Raw genomic sequence first — 18,800 nt, 5'->3', positions numbered from 1 at the left:
ACTTTCCTTCCAAGGAGTAAGTGTCTTTTAATTTCATGGCTGCAGTCACCATCTGCAGTGATTTTGGAGCCCAGAAAAATAAAGTCTGACACTGTTTCCACTGTTTCCCTATCTATTTCCCATGAAGTGGTGGGACCAGATGCCAAGATCTTAGTTTTCTGAATGTTGAGCTTTAAGCCAACTTTTTCACTCTCCACTTTCACCTTCATCAAGAGGCTTTTTAGTTCCTCTTCACTTTCTGCCATAAGGGTGGTGTCATCTGCACATCTGAGGTTATTGATATTTCTCCCAGCAATCTTGATTCCAGCTTGTGCTTCTTCCAGTCCAGCATTTCTCATGATGCACTCTGCATATTAGCCATTACCAAATGTCCTCTGGGAGCAAACTTGCCCCCAGATGAGTTGCCTGCTGTCCTGGAATAAATGCCTGTCTGGTTCTACCTATTAGAAATTTAAAAGCAAGATCCCAAAGAACAATATTGTTTCCAGATTACATAACTCAGTCTCAAAATAAAACTGAGGAATATAGAATACAGAAAAATCCAAGTCTCAACAAAGTAATATTTACAATGTCTGACTTCCAATTAAAAACTTCCCAGGTATGACAAACAGTTTCAGAGTTGAGCCTAATGTCTCTACCCTTTGATTTTCACAATTCTGTGTGAACTCCCCTTGTATGAATGGGTCATGCAACTTGTTTTAACCAACAGAATGTGGCAAGAGTGATTAAATCTCACTTCTGTGATTATGTTACATAGGATTATGGCACTTGTCCCACTCTGAGGCTCTCTCCCTTGCTAAATTTGTTGATGCTGTTGGCCATTTTATAAGGACCTTGTTATTGAGGCAAATTATTGAGGGTAGTATCTGGCCAACAGCTGAAAAGAAACTAAGATATTCAGTCTTACAACCATAAGGAATTGAATTCTACCAACAACTGCTGTTGCTGCTGCTGCTAAGTCACTTCAGTCGTGCCCGACTCTGTGCGACCCCATAGACGGCAGCCACCAGGCTCCCCCGTCCCTGGGATTCTCCAGGCAAGAACACTGGAGTGGGTTGCCATTTCCTTCTCCAATGCATGAAAGTGAAAAAGTGAAAGTGAAGTCACTCAGTTGTGTCCAACTCTTAGTGACCCCATGGACTGCAGCCCACCAGGCTCCTCCATCCATGGGATTTTCCAGGCAAGAGTACTGGAGTGGGGTGCCATTGGCTTAAAAGTGATTCTTCTCCTAGTTGAGGTTCAGTGAGTTTACATGTGTGTGTGCTCAGTTGTGTCCAACTCTTTGCAATCCTGTGGACTGTATAGCTTACCAGTCTCCTCTGTCCATGGAATTTTCCAGACAAGAATACTGGAGTGGGTTGCCATTTTCTTTTCCAGGGAATCTTCCCAACCCATGGATTGAACTCACATCTCTTGCATCTTCTGCATTGGCAGGCAGATTCCTTACCACTGTGCCACTTGGAAAGCCCCAGTGAGTCTATATCCTTGGGTAATACCTTGATTGCAATCTTGCAGAAAACCCAGCTAAGCCTTCTTTGACTTCAACACATAAAAAGTGTGAAATAAAAAAAATGTGTGCTGTTAGAAACTATTAACTTGTGTAATACTTTTAAACAGCAAAAAAAAAAAAAAAAAATTAAAATCTATAAATTACACTAAAAAGTTTAAAATCTAATCTACAGATACAAAAAGCTCCAGGAAATCCAAGCACAGGAAACTTGAAAAAAAACAGACCAAAGCATACCATAGTCAAATTCCTGAAAACTAGGGGGAAAAAGAAAAGGAGAAGAAGAAATCTTAAAAAGGAGATTAAAAAAGGATACATTATGTACAGATGGGCAGAAATACCCATCTTATTTGAAGCAACAATAGGTCAGATATTAAAGTAATCAAGCAAAATCATTATCTTAGAATTCTTAACACAATTTAAATATCTTTCAAAAATGATAGCAAAATAAAGACCTTGCCAAACATGCAAAAACTGAAATAATAAATCAACAGAGGAAAAGCGTTACCAAAAATAAAAAAGGAAATCCATCAGGCAGAGGAATATATAAGAAGATGTAAGACGAATCTGGACCTGCTGAAGGGAAAAACAAGACAAGAAATGAGAATGACATTTGTTGTTCAGTAGGTAAGTTGTGTCCAACTCTTTGTGATCCCATGGACTGCAGCACAACAGGTTTCCGTCTCCTTCACTGTTTCCTGGAGTTTGCTCAAACTCATGTCCATTGAGTCAGTGATGCCAACCAACCATCTCATCCTCTGTTGTTCCTGACTCCTCCTGCCCTCAATCTTTCCCAGTAGCAGGGTACTTTCAAATGAGTCGTCTCTTTGCATCAGGAGGCCAAACTGTTGGAGCTTCAGCTTCAGTATCAGTCCTTCCAATGAATATTCAGGGTTGATTTCCTTTAGGAAAGACTGGTTTGATCTCCTTATAGTCCAAGAGTCTTCTCCAACATCACAGTTCGAAAGCATCAATTCTTTAGTGCTCAGCCTTATTTATGGTCCAACTCTCAAATTTGTACATGACTACTGGAAAAACCTGCAGTCATTTTGGAGTCCGAGAAAATAAAACCTGCCACTGTTTCCACTTTTTCCCCATCTATTTGCCGTGGAGTGATGGGACTGGATGCCATGATCTTAGTTTTGTAAATCTTGAGTTTTAAGCCAGCTGTTTCACTCTCCTCTTTCATCCTCAACAAGAGATTCTAGTTCTTCACATTTTGCCTTTAGAGGGGTATTATCTGCATATTTGTCTGGAGAAGGAAATGGCAACCCACTCCAGTACTCTTGCCTGGAAAATCCCATGGATCGAGGAGCCTGTTGGGCTGCAGTCCATGGGGTCACAGATAGTCACACGTCTGAGCGACTTCACTTCACTCACTTCACTTGCTTCATACTTTATCACTGGAGAAGGAAATGGCAATCAACTCCAGTATTCTTGCCTGGAGAATCCCATGGACAGAGGAGCCTGGCAGGCCATGGTCCATGGGGTCGCAAAGAGTCGGATACCACTGAGGTGACTAAGCATGCATCTGCATATTTGAGGTTATTGATATTTCTTCTGGCAATCTTGATTTCTGCTTGTGATTCATCCAGCCCAGTATTTTGCATGATGTACGCTGCATATAAATTACATAAGCAGGGTGACAACATACAGCCTTGACATACTCCTTGCCCAATTTTGAAGAAAGTATAAAATCTTTTTCCTTACTCTTTAAATCTTAAAATCTTTTACCTTATTATTCAAATATCTTTAAACATGTAATTATTTTTTTAACCAAAAATCATAGCAATATATTGTGAAGAAGCAATGTGACAAAATGGCAAATGTGAATAATATAAACCCAAACCAATCATGAAAATTACACAACTTATTACTAGAGAATTACAACTAATAAGAAAACAAAGTTAAATTGAATAAATAGTAATCAAAATGATTACTTGTGTGCAATCTCAAAAACAACAGAATGATCGCTGTTCGTTTCCAAGGCAAACCATTCAATATCACAGTAATCCAGGTCTATGACCCAACCACTAATGACAAAGAAGTTGAAGTTGAATGGTTCTGTGAAGACGAACAAGAACTTCTAGAACTAACACCAAAAAAGATGTCCTTTTAATTATAGGGTACTGGAATGCAAAAGTAGGCCATTAAGAGACCTGGAGTAACAGGCAGGGTTGGCCTTAGAGTACAAAATGAAGCAAGGCAAGGCTAAGAGAATTTTCCCAAGAGAATGCACTGGTCATAGCAAACACCCTTTTCCAACAACACAAGAGATGACTCTACATGGACATCACCAGATGGTCAATACTGAAATCAGATTGATTATATTTTTTGTAGCTGAAGATGAAGATCTCTACAGTTAGCAGAAACAAGAGCAAGAGATGACTTGTTTGTCAGATCATAAACTCCTTATTGCAAAATGCAGACTTAAATTGAAGAACATAGAGAAAACCACCAGGCCTTTCAGGTTTGACCTAAATCAAATTACTTGTGATTATACAGTGAAAGTAACAAATTGATTCAAGGGATTAGATCTGATAGAGTGCCTGAAGAACTATGGATGGAGGTGCATAACATTGTACAGGATGCAGTGATCAAAATCATCCCCAAGAAAAACAAGTGTAAAAAGGCAAAATGGTTGTACAAGGAGGCCTTACAAAGAGCTGAAAAAAGAAGTGAAAGACAAAGGAGAAAAGGAAAGATATGACCATCTAAATGAAGAGTTCCAAAGAATAGCAAGGAGAGATAAGAAAGCCTTTTTAAGTGAACATTGCAAAGAAATAGAGGAAAACAATAGAATGGGAAAGACTAGAGAGCTCTTAAAGAAAATTAGAGACACCAAGGGAACACTTCATGCAAAGAGATGCACTATAAAGGACAGAAACTGTATGGGTCTAAGAGAAGCAGAAGATAATAAGAATAGGCGGTAAGAATATACAGAATAACTATACAAGAGAGATCTTAATGACCCAGATAACCATGATGGTGTGATCACTCACCTAGAACCAAATATCCTGGAGTGTGAAGTCAAGTGGGCCTTAGGAAGCATCACTATGAACAAAGCTAGTGGAGGTGATGAAATTCCACCTGAGCTATCTCAAATCCTAAAAGATGGTGCTGTTAAAGTGCTGCTCAATATGCCAGCAAATTTGGAAAACTCAGCAGTGCCCACAGGACTGGAAAAGGTCATTTTTTATTTCAATACCAAATAAGGGAAATGTCAAAGAATGTTCAAATTACTGCACAACTGCACTCATTTCACATGGTAGCAAAGTATTGTTCAAAATCCTTCCAGCTATGTCAACAGTATGTGAACCCAGAACATCCAGATGTACAAGCTGGATTTTAAAAGGCAGAGGAACCAGAGATCAAACTGCAAACATCCATTGGATCATAGGAAAAGGAAGAGAATTCCAGAAGAACATCTACTACACTGAAGTTCTTGACTGTGTCTATCACAACAAACTGTGGAAAATTCTTAAAGAGGTAGGAATACCAGACCACCTGACCTACTTCCTGAGAAACCTCTATGCAGGTCAAGAAACAACAGTTAGAATCAGACAAGTAACAGTGGACTGGTTCCAAATTGGGAAAGGAGTACGTCAAGACTATATATTGTCACCCAGCTTATTTAACTTATATGCAGAGTACATCATGAGACTAGCCAGGCTGGATGATGCACCAGCTGGAATCAAGACTGGGGAGAAATATCAGTAACTTCAGATATGCAGATGACACCACCCTTATGGCAGAAAGTGAAGAGGAAACAAAGAGCCTCATGATGAAAGTGAAAGAAGACAGTGAAAGAGCTTGCTTAAAACTCAACATTCAAAATGAAGATCATGACATCCTGTCCCATCACTTCATAGCAAATAGATGGGGAAACAATGACAGACTTTTTTCTCTTGGGCTCCAAAATCACTGTGGACAGTGACTGCAGCCATAAAATTAAAAGGCACTTGCTCCTTGGAAAAAAAGCTATGACAAACCTGGACAGCATATTAAAAAGCAGAGACATTACTCTGTTGACAAAGTTGTGTATAGTCAAAGCTATGGTTTTTCCAGTAGCCATGTACATATGTGAGAGCTGAACAATAAAAAAGGCTTAGGGCCCCAAAATTGATACCTTTGAACTGTGGTGTTGGAAAAGACACTTGAGAGTCCCTTGGACAGTAAGGAGATCAAACAAGTCAATCCTAAAGGAAATCAACTGAATATTCACTGAAAGGACTAATGCTGGAGCTGAAGCTCCAATGCTCTGGCCACCTGATGGGAAAAACTGACTCATTGGAAAAGACCCTGACACTGGGAAAAATTGAAGGCATGAAGAGAAGTGGACAACAGAGGACGAGATGGTTGGATAGAATCACCGACTCAATGGCTATGTGTTTGAGCAAACTCTGGGAGATGATGAAGGACAGGGAAGCCTGGCACACTGCAGCCTATTTGGGTCACAAAGAGTCAGACACAGTTGAGCAACTGAACAACAACAACAAAATCTTTAAACAAGTTGGAAGAGATAACCATTAGAAATCCACACACATCTAACAAAAAAGTACTTCAGCCTGGAAGGACTGAAAAATACAGCCTAAGCAAAGCTTACATGCTAAGACTTTATCAGGAGGTTCATTCATAGAATAGCAAGAATGAGAGAATTAAGATGTGAAGGAAAGAAAACAAATTGAATGTAATGTATTTAGCACACCGGCCACAGGCTGATAAAAAGAAATGTATTCAAATGCTATCATTCCATTAAGTCAAATGGAAGCATCAGGCCTTAAGATAGTCCAACTCTTCACTCCACGGTCAAAGTTCAGTTGGCTTGTTGACAACTTCCCTGAGTTTCTGAGTTGGGTGAAGATTCCATGAAGCCACCGTGGATGAAAGATCCCTCACTCCATGACACAAGCTCTTTCTTTGAGCCCAGAAATGAATAGAACTAGCTCCCAATGAAGGAATAATATTTGCTATTCCAAACCCTGTTCCTTAGAAGGGAGTTTAAAACAACCAGCAATGTTATTAATAGAAGACAAGGTGATAGCAATGGTGGAGAGGCTCTCCATGAAGAAATAAGTCCAGTCATGCAAAACAGGTGAAAATAAGCAAACCCCATGTACTGGGTCCCCTACACGTAACATCAACATGTATAAAGCTAAGACTGACAATTAAAAGGAAAAATTAGACAACTCAACTTAGAGGGGTGAGAATGGGTGGGAGGTTGGAGGGAGATTCAAGAAGGAGGGGACATATGTACACCTATGGTTAATTTATGTTGATGTAAGACAGAAATCAAACCAATATTATAAACCAATCATCAATCAATTAAAAATAAATAAATATTAAAAAATAATCAATAAACATAAAGGTAGATATTTAATATACTTCTCACAATAACTGACAACAACTAATAGATAAAACATAAATATGAACAATGTGAATAACAAAATTGATGTAACGTACAGAAAACTGCACCTTTTAGCTCTCAGCACACATTGTTTTTCAGTGAACATGTGATAACAGAACATTTGTTAAAATTGGCTATATTCTAGTCCATAAAGCATGTTTCAACAAAATTTTAAAAAACTGAAATAAAAGACCAGCACCTAGTATGTTAAAGATGGTAACAATAACCCTGTGTACGAGACAGCAAAAGAGACACTGATGTATAAAACAGTCTTGTGGACTCTGTGGGAGAGGGAGAGGGTGGGAAGATTTGGGAGAATGGCGTTGAAACATGTAAAATATCATGTATGAAAAGAGTTGCCAGTCCAGGTTCGATGCACAATACTGGATGCTTGGGGCTAGAGCACTGGGACGACCCAGAGGGATGGTATGGGGAGGGAGGAGGGAGGAGGGTTCAGGATGGGGAACACATGTATACCTGTGGAGGATTCATTTTGATATTTGGCAAAACTAATACAATTATGTAAAGTTTAAAAATAAAATAAAAAAAATAAACACATTAAAAACCAATATGTTTTATTAAGTTCACAATTGTGAGCTTCAAAATATGCTGAATGATCTTTGGTCAAAATACAGATTATAAACATTCAAGAAACATTTTCATTCTTCTCATAGAATAGTCTGAGAATTGTATTTTCTCTAGCTTCCAAAACAGAGGTTAATGATTTAGTAAATGTGGATGTATATTAATTGTATGTGCTCTTTAGGGAAAGATTACCTATACCTTTCATTGATATCTGTGAAGATTTCTTTATTTCAACCACATCAACTAATAGTGACGACTTCTATCGCTATTACGAAGATACCTCAGGATCTTAACGAACTGCTAGCTTTTGATCCTTAAAAAGCAACTTGTAACACTATTTTAAATTTATAATGGTCCTTGAAATTTTATAAATGCCCTATAGGTCAAAGAAAAAATTAACAAAGAAATTAGAAACTATTATGAAATATATGATAAAGAAAACATTGTATTTCAACTTATAGGTTGTAACAAAAGTTGATTTGACCTAAATTTAGAGGCTTATGTGCAAAGATTAGAAAAAAAGAAGGTCTAAAGAACTACAAGGAAGAGAATGTGGGGAAACTCAGCCAGCAGAGACTGGCCACAGAAAGCAGGAATCATAAAGGAAAAGAGTTTATTACATTAAAATTCAGAACTTTTACAAGTCAAAGACACCATTAAAGCAATTTACAGGTTGGGAGAACATACTTGCAATACATACATGACATAAAGAACTTGTATCCAAATATATAAAGAATCAATGAAAGTCAATGAGAAAAGACACACAACCCAACAGAAAAGTGGGGAAAAGAGTTTTGAATACACACTTCACAAAAGAGAAAATCCATGTTGCCAAAAAGCATGTGAAAAGGTGTTCAACATCACTAGTTAACAAGGAAAATTAAATTAAAAGCACAATGAGTTCACCGCTATACTCTTTCCAGAATGGCTGAAAGTTTAAAAGGCTAATACCACTAATTGTTGGCATTCTTATGGAACAAGAGTAACTCTCTTACATTATTGATAAGAGAATGAATTGGCACAAACTTTAGAAAAAAATTTCACTTTATTTAACAAGATTGAAAATATGTATATTTTATACTCCACCAATCTTAATCTTAGGTGTATATCTGACAGAAAAATGTGCACATCTTCACCAAAACATATCCTTCAAAAATAAATAAATACATTTAAAATACAAAAAGTATAAAAGGGAATATTTCACTGAGAGGAAAACTATTGCTAATATATTAGCATATATCTTTTTTTTTTCTCTGATACACATGCTTTTTGCAAAAATGGGATGATACCTGCATTGTTTCAGGATATGCTTTTTTTCATTTAACATTATATTGGAGGCCTCTCAACTGTTACTGAATAAACCTACAGCTTCGTTTAAAAAAAAAATATTCACATTGGCTTACTGTAATAGGCCAATACTTGAACAACTAAATATTCATCAGCAATAGTGACAAATCGTGGTATAGTCATAAAGTATAACACACAATAATGAAAATGGCCAAATTGCATCTATATGGAAAACATCAATAGCTCCCCCTGAAACAAAAGAATGGCTGTTGTATGATTCTATTTAAATAAAGTTTTTAAACCAGGCAACACTAATATACAATTTTAGAATTTAAATAGTAACTATTTTTAGAGAAGAGAGATGTAGTTATTTAGGTGGGATGCAAAGGGGTGTCCAGATTACAGGCAGTATTGGGTGGAACCACTACTTGGGTGGAACAGTAGTTGTGTGTTCATGTTTCAAAGATCTGTACACATTGGTATGTATTTATTTTAATTCAAGTTTTTTAAATGAAAAATTAAATAACAAATAATTTAAGCTACATGATCAACATTTGTATAACAGGTCCTGGAGACACAGAGAGAAAATTAGTAAGCTGAAGTTTAAAGTTGAAAATAGATTTCAAGGAGATTATTCACTAAGTAGGAAAAAAGAAAAATATGTGGTAGTCAGAGAAATGGCTAGATGATTAAAAATTAACAAGAGCTTGAAGTAGAAAATGACATTTCCAAAAATGGAGGGAAAGGAACAGAATGTATGCTGGTTGACACACACTGCACACAGGGAACAAAGGGAATGGAAAGATAACTAACCATTGATAGCTACATAATATTTCCTACTGCTACTGCTGCTAAGTCACTTCAGTCATGTCCGACTCTGTGTGACCCCATAGACGGCAGCCCACCAGGCTCCCCATCCATGGGATTTTCCAGGCAAGAGTACTGGAGTGGGGTGCCATCGCCTTCTCCGATAATATTTCCTATGTACTAGCAATTAAGATCTCCTTAATTATCACACAACTCTATGTGGTAAGAGTATTTTTACCTCCATTTTACACATGAGGCCCAGAGAAGTTAAGAAGGTTACCCAAAAGTTACAGGGGTAGGAAATGGCAGTACTCAGGTGCTACACGTACTATAGTATACTGATAAGACTTAGGTTTCAAGCCTGGGTGATACAGAGGCTGATACATGGCAACCTACTCCAGTATACTTGCCTGGAGAATCCCATGGGCAGAGCAGCATGGTGGGCTACAGTACAGGGACGCACATTAATGGATAGATGGATAAATTAATGGCTTTCTCTCTGACTTTAGAGACACTGCTCTTTATAATATGATCTTGATTTGACTTGATATTAAAAAGATTCTCAAGTCTTGGAATTGAAGTATATATTAGGGTCATATAATTTATAAGCTTGTATGATTATTTCTCTTTTGTTCATTTTATTCCAAAGAAGATTTAGGATATTTAATATATGATTTCTCTTCACAGCATTCTTATCAAATAGTCAATAAAATTACAAGCCAGATCAAGAATTTAGATAAAAGAAAAACACCAGCAAGTTGACAAATGACATAGTATATATATTCTATGCCCAATCTATATTTGTATATTGCTATTGTGTTATAATCATTCATTAGTAACAAAGGTATAGACATAGTTCAAATCTGTGCATAAATCTGTTCCACAGGCCCAAAATGAAACAAAGAAAGTGAATTTACCTTTAATCTGGTTTCCTTTTCCATAACAATGGTCCTTATAAGAGTAAGTTCAGTTAGAGAAAATATAAGTAAAACTGCTAAAGGGAAGAGAGATAAAAAAGAGAGAAAAAAATTATCTTTATAATAAGTAGGGTATGGAAATCTGCTAACAAAAATGTTGACATTTGCAAATAGCATTTCCGCAGCTCTGCCATTATGGTACACAATGATGGCCTTATCTAAGGCATGCTGCACAAGCAGGAATCCACCTTTGTAGTAATCTAAGTGAAAAAACAAAGATTGCCAAGTTCAGTATATTAGGAAACAGCAAGGCAGACACAGAAGTCAATTCAGGTAATTCTAAGTTTTTAACTCATAACACAAAGCAAATTCACAAAACTTATAACAGTTTGGAATATAAAGAGATAATAAATAGAATGGAATTGCATTACCACCCTTCCTCAAACTAAAATACTTGCATCCAAATGTTACAGTTGGTTTATGTAATATTATCAGTCAAAAGAAATGAGAATTCAAGGAAATACCAGATATACTTTTCTTTTAAAAAAATTATTTTATTTTTATTTTTTTAATTTAAATTTATTTATTTTAATTGGAGGCTAATTACTTTACAATATTGTATTAGTTTGGCCATACATCAACATGAATCTGCCATGGGTGTACACGTGTTCCCCATCCTGAACCCCCAGCCCACCTCCCTCTCCGTACCATTCCTCTGGGTCATCCCAGTGCACCAGCCCCAAGCAACCTGTATCCTGCATTGAACCTGCACTGGCGATTCGTTTCTTATATGATATTATACACGTTTCAGTGCTATTCTCCCAAATCGTCCCACCCTCTCCCTCTTCCACAGAGTCCAAAAGATTATTCTATACATCTGTGTCTCTTTTGCTGTCTCACATACAGGGTTATCGTCACCATCTTTCTAAATTCCATATATATGCATTAGTATACTGTATAAACTCAAAATGGATTAAAGATCTAAATGTAAGACCAGAAACTATAAAACTCCTAGAGGAGAACATAGGCAAAACACTTTCGGACATAAATCACAGCAGGATCCTCCATGACCCAGAATATTGGAAATAAAAGCAAAAATAAACAAATGGGACCTAATTAAAATTAAAAGCTTCTGCACAACAAAGGAAACTATAAGCAAGGTGAAAAAACAGCCTTCAGAATGGGAGAAAATAATAGCAAATGAATCTGACACTGACAAACAACTAATCTCAAAAATATACAAGCAACTCCTACAGCTCAACTCCAGAAAAATAAGCGACCCAATCAAAAAATGGGCCAAAGAACTAAACATACATTTCTCTAAAGAAGACATACAGATGGCTAACAAACACATGAAAAGATGCTCAACATCACTCATTATCAGAGAAATGCAAATCAAAACCACAATGAGGTACCATTTCACGCCAGTCAGAATGGCTGTGATCCAAAAGTCTACAAGCAATAAATGCTGGAGAGGGTGTGGAGAAAAGGGAACCCTCTTACACTGTTGGTGGGAATGCAAACTAGTACAGCCACTATGGAGAACAGTGTGAAGATTCCTTAAAAAACTGGAAATAGAACTGCCTTATGACCCAGCAATCCCACTGCTGGGCATACACACTAAGGAAACCAGAATTGAAAGAGACACATGTACCCCAATGTTCATCATAGCACTGTTTATAATAGCCAGGACATGGAAGCAACCTAGATGTTCATCAGGAGACGAATGGATAAGCAAGCTGTGGTACATATACACAATGGAGTATTACTCAGCCATTAAAAAGAATACATTTGAATCAGTTCTAATGAGGTGGATGAAACTGGAGCCTATTATACAGAGTGAAGTAAGCCAGAAAGAAAAACACCAGATACACTTTTCTATACTGGACACATGCATAGAAATGAATTTTAAAACAAGATATGACATGATTCCATCTACAATAGCATTGAAAAGAATAAAATACATAGGAAGAAACTTAACCAAAGAGGTAAATTACTTGTACACTTAAAACTACAAAGCATTCCTGAAATTAATAAAGAAGACACAAATAAATCAAAAGACATCTGTGCTCATGAACTGGAAGACAATATTCATACTAATCAAGAGTTATCTACAGATTCAATATAATCTTTATCAAAACCCCAAATGCATTTTTGTAGAAATAGACAAAAATCCTAAAATCCATATGAAATTTCAAAAGATTCTGAGTAGCCAAAATAATCCTGAGCAAGAAAAACACTTGTTCTTTTAAGCTGGAGGACTCACATATCCTGATTTTAAAATAAATTAGGAAGTTACAGTAATCAAAAGAGTATGGTATTGGCATAAAGACAGACATAGAGACAAATGGAAAACAACAGATGACCCAGAAATAAACTCTCATATACGGTCAAATGATCTTTGCTAAGGGCATTGGGCAAAAAAATACAGTCTCTTCAAAAGAAATGGTGTTGGATAAACTGGAAGTCCACATGCAAAAGAATGAATTTGGATCCGTACCTTATACCAAAAACTAAATGAAAATGGATCAAATATCTAAACACAAGACCTGACATTGTAAAACACAAAGAAGAAAACAAAGGGCAAATTATTCATGACATTGGATTAGGTGATTTCTCAGACATGACATCAAAAGCACATGGGACCAGCAAAAATAAACAAAGTAGACTACATCACACTTAAGAATGTTTCCACAGCAAAGGGAACAATCAACAGAATGAAAAGGCAACCAATGAAATGGGGGAAAATATTTATAAACCATAAAATGTATAAAGGGCTAACATTCAGGATATATAAAGAACATCTAAAACTCAACAACAACTAAACAACCATATTAGAAAATATGAATGACGTGAACAGATATTTCTTCAAAAAAATATACAAGGGGACAAAAAGCAAATGAAAAAAAATAATCAAATTCACTAGTCATCAGGGAAATGCATATCAAAACCACAAGATGCCACCTCACACCTGTCGGATGGCCACTACCAAAACAGAGAAAATAACACATTTTGGTGAAGATGTAAGGAAACTGAAATCCTTGTGAACTACTGGTAGAAATATAAAATGGTGCACTTGCAATGGAGAACAGGATGGAGGTTTCTCAAAATATTACAAATAATTGCCATAAAATCCAATAATTACATTTGAGTATATAAAGAATTGAAAACAGGATCTCAGTGAAATATCTGCACACACATATTCATTGCATCATTATTCACAATAGCCAAAAGATGAAAGCAACCTAAATGTTCTTTGATAGATAAATGGATAAACCAACTGTGGTGTGTGTGTGTGTGTGTGTGTGTATACACCAATGCCAAACAGGCTGAAGTTGAATAGTTCTGTGATGACCTACAAGACCTTCTAGAACTAACACCAAAAAACGATGTCCTTTTCATCATAGGAGACTGGAATGTAAAAGTAGGAAGTCAAGAGATACCTGGAGTAACAGGCAAATTTGGCCTTGGAGTACAAAATGAAGCAGGGCAAAAGCTAACAGAGTTTTGCCAAGAGAATGTACCGATAACAGCAAAAATCCTCTTCCAACAACACAAGAGACAACTCTACACATGGACATTACCAGATGGTCAATACCTCAATCAGATTAATTATATTCTTTGCAGCCAAAGATGGAGAAGTTCTATAGAGTCAGCAAAAGCAAGACCAGGAACTGACTATAGCTCAAATCATGAAATTCTTATTGCAAAATTCAGACTTAAATTGAAGAATGTAGGGAAAACCACTAGACCATTAGAGTATGACCTAAATGAAATCCCTTACAATTATACAGTGGAAGTGCAAATAGATTTAAGGGATTAGATCTGATAGACAGAGTGCCTAAAGAACTATGGATAGAGGTTCATGATATTGTACAGGAGGTGGTACCCTAATACCATCCCTAAGAAAAAGAAATGCAAAAAGGCAAAATGGTTGTCTGAGGAGGCCTTATGAATAGCTGAGGAAAAAAGAGAAGTAAAAGGCAAAGGAGAAAAGGAAAGATAAACCCATCTGAATGCAAAGTTCCAAAGAATAGCAAGGAGAGATAAGAAAACCTTCCTAAGTGATCAGTGCAAAGAAACAGAGGAAAAGAATAGAAAGGGAAAGACTAGAGATCTCTTCAAGAAAATTAGAGACACCAAGGAAACATTTCATGCAAAGATGGGCACAATAAAGGACAGAAATGGTATAGACATAAAAGAAGCAGAAGATATTAAGAAGAGGTGGCAAGAATACACAGAAGAAAACTATACAAAAAAGATCTTGACCCATATAAGCACAATGGTGTGATCACCTACCTAGAGCCAGACATCCTGGAATGTGAAGTCAAGTGGGATTTAGGAAGCATCACTACAAACAAAGCTAGTGGAGGTGATGGAATTCCTGTGGTATGTGTGTGTGTGTGTGTGTGTGTGTGTGTGTGTGTATACACCAATGCCAAACAGGCTGAAGTTGAATGGTTCTATGATGACCTACAAGACCTTCTAGAACTAACACCAAAAAACGATGTCCTTTTCATCATAGGAGACTGGAATGTAAAAGTAGAAAAGAACTATATTTGAATAGTTGAGCTATTTCAAATCCTAAAAGATGGTGCTGTGAAAGTGCTACACTCAATATGCCAGCAAATTTGGAAGACGCAGCAAGGGCCACAGGACTGGAAAAGGTCAATTTTCATTCCAATCCCAAAGAAAGGCAATGCCAAAGAATGCTCAAACTACCGCACAATTGCACCCATCTCACATGCTAGCAAAGTAATACTCAAAATTCTCCAAGTCAGGCTTCAACAGTAGGTGAACCATGAACTTCCAGAAGTTCAAGCTGGGTTTAGAAAAGGCAGAGGAACCAGAGACCAAATTGCCAACATCCACTGGATCATCAAAAAAGCAAGAGAGTTCCACAAAAACATCTACTTCTGCTTTATTGACTATGTCAAAACCTTTGACTGTGTGGATCACAACAAACTGTGGAAAATTCTTCAAGAGATGGGAATACCAGACCACTTTACCTGCCTCCAGAGAAATCTGTATTCAGTCAAGAAGCATTAGTTAGAACAGTACATGGAACAATAGACTGGTTCCAAATTGGGAAAGGAGTACGTGAAAGCTGTACATTGTCACCAGGCTTATTTAGCTTCTATGCAGAGTGAATCATGCAAAATGCCAGGCTGGATGAAGCAAAGCTGGAATCAAGATTGCCAGGAGAAATATTAATAATCTCAGATATGCAGATGACACCACCCTTATGGCAGAAACCAAAGATGAACTAAAGAGCCTCTTGATGACAGTGAAAGAGGAGAATGAAAAAGCTGGCTTAAAACCCAGCATTCAAAAGATTAAGATCATGGCATCTGATCCCATCACTTCATGGAAAATAGGTGGGGAAACAATGGAAACAATGACAGACTTTATTTTCTTGGGCTCTAAAATCACTGCAGATGGCAACCACAGCCATGAAATTAAAAGATGCTTGCTCCTTGGAAGAAAAGCTGTGACCAACCTAGACAGCATATTAAAAAGCAGAGACATTATTTTGCCAACAAAAGTTCATCTAGTCAAAGCTATGGTTTTTCCAGTAGTCATGTATGGATGTGAGAGTTGGACCATAAAGAAAGCTGAGTGCCAAAGAACTGATGCTTTTGAACTGTGTGTTGGAGAAGACTCCTGAGAGTCCATTGGACTGCAAGGAGATCAAACCAGTCAATCCTAAAGGAAGTAAGTCCTGAATATTCGTTGGAAGGACTGATGCTGAAGCTGAAGCCCCAGTACTTTGGCCACCTGATGTGAGGAACTGATTCATTTGAAAAGACCCTAATGCTGGGAAAGATTGAAGGCAGGAGGAGGAGACGATGGAGGATGAGACGGTTGAATGACATCATTGACTTTCTGGACATGAGTTTGAGCAAGCTCCAGGAGTTGGTGATGGACAGGAAGCCTGGCATGCTGCAAAAGCCCATGGGGTCACAAAGATTTGCACACGACTGAGCAACTGAACTGAAATGACCTATGATGGAATATTATTCAGCCTTGAAAAAGAATAAAATTCTGTTATATGCTACAAGATGGATAAGTCTTGAGGACATTATGCACAAAAATACAATTAATGCATGATTCCACTTAAATGAAGTATCTAGAGTAGTCAAAGTCACAGAAACATAAAATAGAATGGTGGTCTCCAAGGGCTGGAAGGAGGGGAAAATGAGGAGTTGTTGCTTAATTGGTGCAGGGTTTTATTTTTACAAGATTAAATAGTTCTGGAGATCTGCTACACAATAATATACCTTTGTTGTACACTTAAGAAAATGGATCTCATGTTTAATTCTCTTATTACAATTTTTGTAAATATCACACTCAAATTTCACTGAACTAATTCTGATCATCTCTTCTACCACTTAGCTGATTTAACTGGTCCAGGTCCTAATAGTTAATACCATAGATTTTCACTGTTGAAGGGGATTTAAAAGATCACTTACTCCAAATACTCATTTTTCACCTTAAGAAACTTGATCCAGAGTGTTTAAGCTCATAAAGGTACTGACTAACAGAGTCTGAGAAAGAAACATCAAATCACTTGACTCCCAGTCACTATACTATAATGTCATTTACAAGGAGACTATCTCTTCATACCAGTTTTTAATATTAATTTGCTACACAGTATCAATAGGTGAAATCTGTCTAAACTTTCTTTCTTTATAGTAGGTTTTTTAAGGAAAGCCTCCCTTGAGGAATAGCATATATTTAAATGTTTTTATGGGACCAAAGCTTCTTTTTGGTTTTAAACTACTATTTTCCCACTAAGATCATGCACTTTTCAATTAACCTACTCTCACAACTATACTTAGGATGCAGCATACTAATTTTTAAAAAGGCCACTTTTGGTTAGAGAAATACTCAGTGTTTTTGATAAAAATGACAAGACACTACACAATCCCACCACTCTAACTTTCTTTATTTTTAGACAGCCATTCTAATTTTTATACAGAGCATTATACATTTTTGTAATTCTATCCATATGGTTCTGTATTTATCAGGTTTGATGATGATTATTTTTTATCACTACACAGTAGTCTGTCATACTGATATATCATCATGTTCTTGATAATGGTAAACTACACATAGCTTTTGTCTTCTGCTGAATAATTCAGTAAAGACAAATTCTCAGGATTGTTAGTTAATTCAAGTCCTCTATTTTGTGTTTGTTTGTTTGTTTGTTTTGGGGGAGTGGGTGCTTCCCTGATGGCTCAGATGGTAAAGCATCTGCCTGCAGTGCAGGAGACCCGGGTTTGATCCCTGGGTTGGGAAGATCCCCTGGAGAAGGAAATGGCAACCCACTCCAGTACTCTTGCCTGGAAAATTCCATGGACTGAGGAGCCTGGTAGGCTACAGTCCATGGGGTCACAAAGAGTCGGACACAACTGAGAGACTTCACTTTCACTTTCTATTGTTTTTTTATCCCTAAAGTTAACCTATGTAATTTAAAAACAATTTAAAACTACCATTGCATAATGAAACATCATTTATCAAAATAACTGCCCCAAAATAATACAGGAACCATAAGCATGCAAATAGTGTTAGTAAATGAAGACATGTCTATGTCAGCACAGTGAACATTTACCAAAAACGACTAAATAAATTCATGCATATACATTGATAAAAGTTCAGGAAATGATCGAAGGTAATACAAAGATACTTTCCAAGTGTATCAGTTCAGTTCAGTTGAGTCACTCAGTCATATCCAACTCTGCGACCCCATGGACTGCGGCACGCCAGGCCTTCCTGTCCATCACCAACTCCCAGAGTTCAAACTCACGTCCACTGAGTCAATGATGCCATCCAACCATCTCATTCTCTGTCCTCCCCTTCTCTTTCTGCCTTCAATCTTTCCCAGCATAAGTGTCATTTCAAATGAGTCAGTTCTTCCCATCAGGTGGCCAGAGTATTGGAGCTTAAGCTTCAGCATCAGTCCTTCCAATGAATATTCAGGACTGATTTCCTTTACTATGGACTGGTTTGATCTCTTTGCAGTCCAAGTGACTCTTAAGAGTCTTCTCCAACACCACAGTTCAAAAGCATCAATTCTTTGATGCTCAGCTTTCTTTATAATCCAACTCTCACATCCATACATGACCACTGGAAAAACAATAGCTTTGACTAGACAAACCTTTGTTGGCAAAGTAATGTCTCTGCTTTTCAATACGCTGTCTAGGTTGGTCATAACTTTTCTTCCAAGGAGTAAGCGTCTTTTAATTTCATGGCTGCAGTCACCATCTGCAGTGGTTTTGGAGCCCAA

The 18,800-nt window shown here is 37.2% G+C and overlaps 1 protein-coding gene across 1 annotated transcript in view; it reads right to left on the bottom strand.

Annotated features, from left to right (window-relative positions):
- The window catches only part of LOC104986728 (ATP-binding cassette sub-family A member 3-like), a 238,467-nt gene that overhangs the window by 200,693 nt on the left and 18,974 nt on the right, over positions 1 to 18,800 (bottom strand). The window contains exon 5 of the mRNA XM_010837414.1: positions 10,511 to 10,770. Within this exon, the coding sequence (XP_010835716.1) occupies positions 10,511 to 10,770 (260 nt within the window). The remainder of the gene's footprint in view (positions 1 to 10,510; positions 10,771 to 18,800) is intronic.

Source organism: Bison bison, unplaced genomic scaffold (genome assembly GCF_000754665.1).
Source record: "Bison bison bison isolate TAMUID 2011002044 unplaced genomic scaffold, Bison_UMD1.0 scf7180017864072, whole genome shotgun sequence".
Classification (NCBI taxonomy): Eukaryota; Metazoa; Chordata; class Mammalia; order Artiodactyla; family Bovidae; genus Bison; species Bison bison.
Note: the sequence above shows the minus strand (reverse complement) of the source record. Positions and strands in the feature narration are given on the sequence as shown.